At 38.5% G+C, this 10,900-nt stretch overlaps 1 protein-coding gene across 1 annotated transcript in view; it reads left to right on the top strand.

The window, feature by feature from the left end:
• The first annotated feature begins 6,354 nt into the window (after nt 1-6,354).
• LOC121315398 (Krueppel-like factor 11) overlaps nt 6,355-10,900 on the top strand; it is a 7,267-nt gene continuing 2,721 nt past the window's right edge. Inside the window, exons 1-2 of the mRNA XM_041249453.1 lie at nt 6,355-6,523; nt 10,464-10,718. Of these exons, the coding sequence (XP_041105387.1) occupies nt 6,506-6,523; nt 10,464-10,718 (273 nt within the window). The 5' untranslated portion in view covers nt 6,355-6,505. The remainder of the gene's footprint in view (nt 6,524-10,463; nt 10,719-10,900) is intronic.

Below are 10,900 nucleotides of genomic sequence, written 5' to 3'. Positions count from 1 at the left end.
TCCATACATCTACTATCCATAGAGGAAGAGCATTAGCAATATACCACATTGGAATATGTGTGTATTATTCCTTGTTTAAATTATAACCAAAATAAGCTCATAGTGTGGATTACACTGCATTTAACAGGCTTGCAGTTAAAAATGTTCTTCAGTACTATGTTGAATGCTGGTGAATGTTTCCAAAGCTCTTTTGGCAGAACTTCCAAACAATGAAGTTTGAGTGCCAAGCTGGCTGTGTTCTTGTTTCTCTAGTGTCTCCTGGACCTACTTGCTGGTTTGCAGGAAAATCGACTAATTGTTCATGACATGGGTTGCACCTCCATCTTAAAAACAATCTACTGCTGCCTGTTGTGGTTAAATAAGCAAGGTATGGTACTAATGAAACATTTCTCAGCAGTTTTTAAATAGATGTAACCATGTTCAAACAAAGCATAAACTTCAGTCGTGTAACAGAAGGGGTAGCTTTCTCAAAAGCAGCAAACAAGCACTTCTACTGGGTAAATCAGGGTGTTTCCTCTTGGGGACATGTGGCAAAGTGGTTTGCAGTGCGCAGGTGTAGAGGTGATGGGGTTACAAAACAGAAGACAGACAACAAAGCTCACGATCCACGATACAAAGTTTTGTAATCCCTGTCTGGCGATTGCAAAGAATAATCCCAGGCAATAGACAACAATGTGTATTGCACTGTTCCAGAACAATAGATTACAGTCCCAAAATAATAAACACAGTATAAACAAACACAAAGAAACAAACACACACACACAATCACAAGTCCAGAGTGAGTGCTAACATGAAAGTGGTGAAATACAATTTCTTAGTGTACAGTTGTGAAGTGTTGTCCGGGTTGGTGCTAGCCTTAAGCGACAGCTCCCAGTACGTTAGCCGTCTAATAAGAACAAACGAGTACAATTAGAAACAACTAAATAAACAAACTCTAAACACTCACGGTAGAATTGGAGTTCTCCTTTAGCATTTTGCTCACAACCATAACAAAGGACCAGTTGGTTTGGCCACGTCCCCTTTTGTACCATCAGTCACGCCCTTGGTTAGCGAGTGCAACCTTTTCTCCTCCAATCCGTGGCTGCCACATCACTGCCCTTCTGGGGCGATGACTTTGTGTACCGTAGCTCCACCCCCTTTCTAGATGGCCTACTTCTACCTTTCCCTGGAATTAATTGTCAGACCATCCAGTCCGGGGCACTCTGTTCCCTTTACACAGCACCATCACAGGTTGGGAGGGAGATTTATAACCAAGATTTATTCTGTCACAGGGCACTAACATGTTAAAATGTGTGGTACGTACACTTGGAGTGACAAACATGTTGATGGTCTAGTCTGTTGTTCAAGCTGTGTATGTTGTTTAAGAGATGAGAAGTCTAACAATTGTTTCATAAAGTTTTAGCATGTAATTCTTATGCTAGAGCCAGGAAATGTATATGAAAGCCCCTTTTGATCAATTAAATCCCATCTGCAGTTCATGAAACCATTTTCAACCATTATAGAGAAGTTAAAAGTTTTAAAACTTAAAAAAAAGAATCTTTAAACAGTTTATTTAATTACTGGTAACAAATGCTCACTCTAGAGGTGGAAGCAGGAGCAGCAGGCAGTCTCACGCTAGCAATGGAGACAGGAGCAGCAGGTTGTCGCCCTCTAGAGGTGGAGACAGGAGCAGCAGGTTGTCTCCCTCTAGAGGTGGAGGCAGGAGCAGCAGGTAGTCCATTTATATCTCTTGAGACTGGTGCAGCTCTCCCTCAATCACTGGAGGCTTGGGCTTCCCTTTCTTGAGCTCTGGACACTGAAGACGTAGGCTGACCCCTTTTAGGATGTGGACACCTGGCCTCTCCTCTCTTGGGCTGTCGACGTTCAGGCTGCTTAGCTCGCTTTTTTGAGGTGGAACCAGTCGTCTGAGGTGTCCACCTCTTCAGACCAATCTCTTGAATCCCAGCATGCGAACTAATTTGTGTGTAATAATAATAATGTAATTCCAAAATATCACAGAATGTAGAGCAACTACACCAGTTCAGTGCAATATGGCACAGAACAAATTATCAGAAAACAGATAAAATAGCAGGAACAAGGTCGCCAAGAAAATCACAGATATGAAATTTCAAATGGTTAAACAAGGTTTTTATTAATGTGGTCATGTATTGAAGTGTAACAACCCTAATCGAGTGGGAACCCCTCCCCGGGGGTACACGCTGACTAAAACGTCTGCAGATATTAAAACAAAGTTATATAGAAAATTTATTTATTTATATATTTATTTAAACTAATTTAAAGTTACTAATACAGCTCACCGCTCGCACAGTTCACTGCTCCTTGTTCTTTGCTCACAGGCCCCTCCCACAATTCCACAATCGAGAGAGAGAGAGAGAGAGAGAGAGAGAGAGAGAGAGAGAGAGAGAGAGAGAGAGAGAGAGAGAGAAACCACCATTGCAGTATAGCCTATTCTGTTTCACTTCCTAAATTCCTGTCATCTACTGACAGGCTAAAAATACTTAAGCTGCTCATGTCCATTATTCAAAGCTGGCATATCAGCCCACTGTTTAGTCCGGCTATTCCATTTACTGATCCATTTCACTGTCTCTTACTCCTGCACAGACAAACACAAACCCCAGCATGGGGGAAACATGTGCTATGTATATTCAGGTGTGTAAATTGATCAATAATTCAATTAGTCAGTGCCCAATAAGGCAGATAAAGGGAAATGGGTGGAGAAGCCAAAATAACATGATACAAATCAATAGTATAGTGTCAGACAACATAAAGCATGCACTAATCAAATCAATAAAATAAAACTATAAAAATAATAACATAAAAGTGTAAAATAAATGTGAACATGGCATTCTTGACCCTGTTACATGTGCAATCCTGTGCCCACATATTAATACTCATTTTATCTGCACGTGAAGTGATTGTGCAATCCCCGATTTCCATTACGTGAGAGCAGATGTTAAAACATCATGCTAATTTGAACTCGACTCCCACCAAGATAAGCACCAACTCAGATATAGCTTTGTAGTAAACTAATGTGATCCATCTGCATCTCCATCCATTTGCATTTCCTTCCATCTGATGATGTAGATATCCTTCTGCCTCGTGTTGATGGCTGAAGTGTAATGCTGGCTCCAGGGATCAGCTTATTTTGCCTCCCCAGCGCATCAGCTTGACAACCATCTGGATTGACCTAGGATGGGTACATCTCTGGGGTCTTCAAGTCGGCACCTTCCATCCTCTGTGTTTTGTTGACTAGCCCACGACACCTCAAGAGGGCTCAACAGTGATTTTAGTATCCAAGCATCACCCACTCCTTCCCCCACTCAACTCAACCCAGCTTACTTACCCGTACATCAGCGTTGCTTTCTTTCTATTGTGCTTGAGATCCCCAACTAGAATCTTCTCATTTCAAACATAGCCAGTTGCTGCTCCTCTCTGCTGCTTCAGATAAGTTTCTCACAACTTTTGGCCATTGAATCGGACGTCTCTGAGAAACCGGGTTGTAGAGTGTGCTACAAATCCTCAGCAACCCACCTCCAGTGGGTAAACCTGGGCTCTCCACCCTCACTGTTCTGTGGTATGCTAGTTGAGCGTCTGGAAGTTTCTTCCTCTCATATGCCTCATCTACAGCATCCTCCCATATACATTTTTACAACACTTGTGCTACATAGCCCAATTTATAACCATGCACCAATATATATAAACAACAATAACACACCACGTACATAACACAAAAATTCACACAGGGGCGGGACACAGCACCACACTTACATACAGAGTAAACAATATACTGTTTAAGATCACTGAGGTGTAACACCATGTAAGTGTAATGTGTGGTGTGCAGTTATAAATTTATTGGCTGAGGGGAATATAATTGTAATGGATGTTATTTTAGCCTACGTGCTAGGACAGCAAGCCACAAAAATAAGTTATAATCATCACCCGACTGCTTGCACCCACTCAACCTGCCCAGATTTGCTTCTAGTTCTCCGTTGAGTGAGGCTGCACTGTTACACGCATGTTCAGAGTAACCTTTCCCCTAGTTCCTTTGCTAGGTTCATTTGATTTGTGCCACTTACTAAACAAGGAGCATGCCTAAAGATATCCAAGCATTGCTCAACAGCATCACAGAAAGGTCATGTTACACTTCAAGTTTTCAACAACAACTTAGACATCTTATATAAATTAAGAACCTCTCTTTTAGGGCGATTGTGGTATCCTCAGGTGGTCTATTTACATTGCTAGCATACACTGAATGCCATTATTGAAGTCCATTATCCATAGAGGAAGAGCATGAGCAATATACAGCACTGGAATATGTGTGTATTATTCCCTGTTTAAATTATAACCAAAAAAAGGTCCTTGTGTGGATTACACACTTTAGCAGGCAGGACTCTGACGATCAATTGGGAACACCTGCCATAGCAACTGGCTCTGCGATCTTATCTCCCCTGCATCCAAACACTATAACAATGCCACAGCATATGCATACAGGGGTACTGTATGTATGTGTGTGTCCTGTGTACTGAGTTACATTTCAGCCCAACCCTCACAGCCTCAGTGCTTATAATCAAAACACTGAAGCATACGAACTTATTTGACTTTTAAGAGATCCGATCAGATTTGTCTTTCATTGCTGTACCCAATCCGGTAGTGAGGTGGGGAACAACGATTAATCATGTGTTGTAAGACAAGGCTTACCAGAGAAGTCTGATTAGTTAGATGTAACAATATAATGAGTCATTCCAAACTATCTTATCTAAATTAATAGTATTAAAAAAAGAAGAAAAATGAGGTACCTATGGTTTGGTTTATGTTCTTGGGTTAGTTAATCAATAATCTCAAGGTCAACCTGTAGACCTTAACCAGAACATGTGATTGCTTCAGGGGGCCTGATTACTATAAGGGCAGGACTATCTGAAACTGTAATAAACTTCTTTTTTTTTTTAACTTAGATTTCTTTATATAGTTTCTTCAATCAGATTATAACATTATATTGTATATGAACATATAGGAGGGTAAGTAGCTGGAGTCTCTGGTTGGCTCTCGTTGTGTAGAGTTATTATGCAGAGATAATGAGTTCCTAATAACAATGAGATGTGCATGCACTCAGCTTAGCTAAAGTTTCCATATCCAACAACTGAGCTCCATCAGTAATAATTTGTTGAAATCTGGATAGCATGTGATCATAGAGATAAAAAAAAGAAAAAAGAAAAGATTTAGACCCCTATGATGTGTCATGACAATATTTCTTCTGGCTATTGTAGAAAACATTCTCCAGCCCTCTGCCACCTAGCCCCTCCCCTGGAAGAATTGACTTTATAATGCAGCTTAGTTACTGTGTAATGGTTTTCAATTGATGAGTATATATTTAAAATGAGTTATATTAAATTCTACAGACTTTTAATGTAAAGATGCCAATATGTTTGTCAGGAACAACTATTGGAAATAGCTTAAGCAGTTTTGTTGTTTTGTTTTTACACACATTGCTTGTTAAACTTCCAGACCTTGGTCTTAGTCATGTAAATTAGTGGCTAATGTTCAGTAAATGCTTGTATTTATCATGTTTTCTTGAAGTATATTAAGCATGGAGTGCCAGTACTTTTGTCTGGACTGTGGTGCTTATAGTTCTACCACATGACTGGAATATTCTACTAATATTGCACGTGCAACAAATTGGAAGTGCTGACTGACTGTAGAGTGACAGCAGCAACATGGACCTAGAAAGCACAACACTGAGGATGCACAGAGAGGATGAGTGGGTTTCAGCAATGTCTCTGATTAAACAGCAGCACTTCCATGAATACAAAACAAATCATTTATTGGATGCAAAGGTCCGTGCTTATCTCTCATTTCCCAAGGTCCGTTTGTAATCAGACTGCCACCTTTTGCAATTTCACTTTACTGGTAAGGGCAAGGCCAGGTATATTATTAGACAAATTCTGCGAAAGGATCGTCAGTGTAGCAATAACAGAAAATGTATCACTGAATATTTGTTTTTACCATATAAATATTAGTGTAACACCTTAGCAGCTGCCTGTTTAATACATTATTACAACAAACTGCTACACGGCGGCCCTGGCACGCTGCGCCAGACATACCCATGCGTCGATCCAGCTGCCTCAGCGCGGCGACCTTTCCCCTACTTTTCATGCTTTTGGTTCAGCAGGTTCACTCTGACACCGCTAACTCCCCCGATACGCCTTCTACGGCCACGCACCCTATTTCCTCCAATCACCCTGCGACCATGCTCTGATCACGCGCTATTTATTCACCCATTGGTGGAAAGCTTTTGCACCGTTGCTTCTGATTGGTCGCGTGTTGCCACCCGCCAGGACTCTCTGTATTTTGTTTTCCTTTTTTGTGTGTAGAACACAGCTGAGGTTCAGCGGGTTTAGTGCAGATGCTGTGAAATTATCGAGCGGTCGTTTTGGTTTTAATTTAGCGGCTATATACCGTATTTTTACTTTAAAAAGTGCTAAGTTATACCTGTTGTCAGAGTTCGGACATGGGAGACTCGAGTGGTGTAAGTACAGTGATAGTGCATGCACATTTGAGTGTAAGCAAAAATTGTTATTTATTTATTTATTTTTATTTCAGCATTTTATTAGCAGACTTGTTGTGCTGTATCAGCTCTAGAGCGGATGCATTTAAAGTTGTAATGGTAAAGTTAAAATGATGTCAATGTAACTGTTACTACAGTGCTTCACAACTGCCGGTTATGTAATTGTAACGGGTCTAGTTTTGTATAGGTTATATTGCCATTTATAACTTTTCATTAGCAAAAAAAACACAAAAAAACAAAACAAACAAACAAACAAAAACGCTTCTATATTAAAGATGGGCATTTCTATATATTACATAGAAGCTATTGTAACTACGCTGTTTTGTTCGGAATGCAATCTACTAAAACACATACCTGCGCTATTACGGTACTTGTTGTTTTATCGTTTTGAGTAAGATTTTGCAGAATGCGGCATAAAGGACACTATTTGTTAAAGTTGGTGCGTGTTTTTGTGCTATTTTTTTAAATCGTGGTTCTTGCATAGCTGTTTGGCCAGCGTCGTCATGATAAAGTCTATATTTTGAAATGGGAGGTTCCCCTGTGTTCGAGTTAAATTAGGGTGCGGTGTAGCGCAGATCACAACTTTGGGCACAAAGGACGCGCACACACTGAAGCACAGAACTTGAATAAAGTGAGCCAGTGCTATAAATCTTGTGTTAGTCACAGACCGTGGCTTCAGTTGCATACACATTTAACTTATCTGGACAGAAGAGTAGTTACTATGGTTTTACTGCTTGCTGAAGGTACCTCAGACAACAAAAACGAAACAAAAAACGTTTTAAACATATTCAACAATAATTACTTTGAGTACAGCACTGGTTTATGTCCCAGTTCCCTGCCCCCTCTCTAATATATATTTTTTGTTAATTTGTTATACAGTAATCATCATGTCAGTTCATAAAATATGACATTAACACATTTGGAGAAAGTGACTACTGGTATATAAAATAATTTATCATATAGATATGTTTTGTTCTGTTTTAAATATATAGTCGTGTCAATGTTATCACCTGAGACAAATGTCCTTAATTAGGATTCATTATGTTTACCATATTTTAAAAAACGTTCTCAGATGTGTTGCTAATTGTGCTAGGTGTGTGCTGTTCTTTTTGTAAGGGCTTACCTCTTTTGCATTCCGCTTTGTAAGGAGGGGGAGGGGGGTTTATCCACTGTTGAAGAATAACCTGCTTTGCCACCAAAGAAATAATGTCTGTATAACTGGAATGACAGTTTAACAAAAAGCATAGATGAAATTAGTGGTGGGATCATAAATACTGCTTAGAAGGGCAAAAATGTAAAGCTGCAGGCTAGATCCACTTTTCTCATGATAATATACATCTGTAGAGAATAATGAAACTATAAAACATATCAATGGTGTATCCACACACACACACACACACATATATGCGTGTGTGGTGTGTGTGATAGGTTCTAAATTAGGAATGCATTTTGCCAGTACATACATGGGGAAATGGGAAGAACAATTACTTAGAAAATCAGAAAGAGAACCTTTAGAATACATTCGGTTTGTAGATGATATTTTTGGGGTTTGGACACATGGAGAAGAATCTCTTTTCCAGTTTCATAAAATGGCAAATGAAATACACAGTAATATTAAGGTGGACCTTCGATGGACAAGAAAAGAAATATAATTTTTAGATACCGTAGTAAAACTTGAAGAAGGTTCAATTGAGACTGACCTCTTCTATAAACCTACTGACATGCACCAGTATTTACACATGTCCTCTGCACATCCAATACACACTAAAAGGGCAATCCCAAAGGGGCTAGGAATAAGAATACGAAGAATATGCTCTAAAGAAAGTGACTATGTAAAACAAAGACATGTATTAAAAACAAATCTTAAAAAAAAAGAGGATACAAAGAAAGAATTATAGAGTCAGAGTTAAGAAAAGTGGATAAACTAAACAGAGATGATCTACTAGATTATAAAAATAGATATTTAGTAAAATCATAACCATTTTACTCATAAGATGTTTAAGTCTTAGGCCCAGGTTGTCACTTGTTTCTTAAGGCCCCAGTTGTAGCATTCAAAAGAGAAGCTAATTTAGGTGATATTCTAGTTCACAGTAAACATAAAAGAATAATTGACAGAATAGGTTCTACAAATACTTGCACTAGTACATGTAAAGTTTGTAAATACATGGACAAAAGTAAAAATATAATTAAACATAAGAACACCACATATCCACTAAAAACTAATACCTACTGTAAAAATAGCAATGTTGTTTATGGAATAGCCTGTGAAAAATGTGATGAAATAAAATATGTTGGAGAGACTGGAACAACTTTATATAAAATAATTCAGAACCACCTTTCATTAATTAGAAATAAAAAAATGAATGAACCAATAGTACAGCACTTCACCAGTCAAGGACATGACATAAATGATGTAAAGTTTGTAGTATTAGAACAGCTAAAATTAGACAATGCGACATATAGAAGAATAAAAGAAAGTAAATGGATAAATAGACTGAACACAATTATGCCAGCGGGACTCAACAGAAAAGAATGAACTAATTAATTCCAATAAATATATAAAAGTTAAAAATAATTAAATAAACAAAATTAATTCAAAAGTTGTGCATGCTGATGCGCTGGGGAGACCATATCAAGGCTGATCCTCAGAGCCAGCATTGCATGATAATATAAATATAAGTTTATATAAAATAATGTTAATTAGAATTAATATAGATTTAAAGATATAAGTAAAAATGATGTCACATATAGAACACCATTACATCATGTAAGAATAAATCATGGATTTGAATATAAACAATAACAAGTAGTTGTCATGCCGTCAAACACCTATAAATACCTCCAATGTTTTGATTCAAACACAGGCTCCCTTGAGAAAGATATGTACAACATATCGAAACGTTGGGCAGCTGGCTCTTTGAGCTAATATATATATATATATATATATATATATATATATATATATATATATATATATATACACATATATATTACACACACACATATGTGTGTGTGTGTGTGTGTTTACTGGTATAGCATGGAATAGCTAATTGTATTGAGCAGAGTCGCGTCACTTTGCGCTGCAGTGAGATTGCTAGAGCTGTGCCCCGAACAATGTTTTCACTTTAGTTTTGTAGATTCCAAAACACACCCTTTTAATAATGTCATAGAGTACCCTCTCCTTACTATTTTTGGGTACGTGGCAATTTGCCAAGCCTCACAAACATTCATTTGCATCATGTTATCTCTGAGATTCTCCCACCCCCACCAGGTAACCAAGCAGAACAAAACCAAGGACCCCCCTCATAAATGGTCATGTTTGCCCTTTCTTTAGTCAATCTGCAGTTTATTGAGGCAAACCCTACATTCCAAAATACCCCGCTATAACTCTGTGCTCAATACCTCTCCATTGAAAGTACCATAAGTTCCAAATATTTTAACAATATGAGTATGGACTATTAGATTTCCTTACAGTCCTGAACTCAATAAACCCCAAATACCACTCCCAGCTTTTTTGTTCAATTTGTAACACAAAATAGCATATTATAATCGGTTCTAACACAAAAACTATTACAAGATTCCTTACGCTACAGTACATTAAGTGTTTGAGTTTTGCACTAAAAACGTAAGGTAGCAATAGTGCTTTGATACATGAGTCCCCTCAAAAATAAAGCAACTTAACAACCACAAAACGGCTTGAATCGGCAGTTGACTGGCCTCTGGATTGTGTGCTCACTGTTAGAGATAAGAACTGTGAAATAAAAAGAAAATGCATGCAACAGCTGAAAAAACACCACCTTAGCAACATCACACGTTTTGTCAACACCAGAAAATATATAACAATTTTAAAAAGAGATTTGAGGTTGATCTCTTGAGTTACACATTCTTTTCTTTTGTTAAGGTTGACATAATGGATATCTGTGAATCTATCATGGAAAGAAAACGGCGTGACAGCGAGCAGTCCTCCTGCAGCACGCTGGAACAGAACGATTTTGAGGCTGTGGAGGCTCTTCTGTGTATGAGCTCCGGGGGTCAGAGGGCGCAAAAGCAGGACCTGTTCAGAGCGAGGCCGCTCACTCCGGCCTCCGATTCTTGTGACTCACTAATTCAGACCCCCGTAGAACTACATAAGGACTTTGTTTTGTGTTCATCAATGGTAAGTAGCAGTGAGATGTTGAAACTACAGTACTGTGCAATCTTCTAAAATCACAAATCTGCATTGTAACACTTTCAAAAGTTTGACCTCCACATTGTAACTCTAATACAGGTCTGAAGTCGTGTTGCTGTGTGATCAGTGTGATCTAACAGGGACCTGCTTGCTCAAATACATTTAAATCG

This window comes from Polyodon spathula, chromosome 5, assembly GCF_017654505.1.
Source record: "Polyodon spathula isolate WHYD16114869_AA chromosome 5, ASM1765450v1, whole genome shotgun sequence".
Lineage (NCBI taxonomy): Eukaryota > Metazoa > Chordata > Actinopteri > Acipenseriformes > Polyodontidae > Polyodon > Polyodon spathula.
The sequence above is the reverse complement of the archived record's forward strand: the minus strand, read 5'-3'. Positions and strand labels throughout refer to the sequence as shown.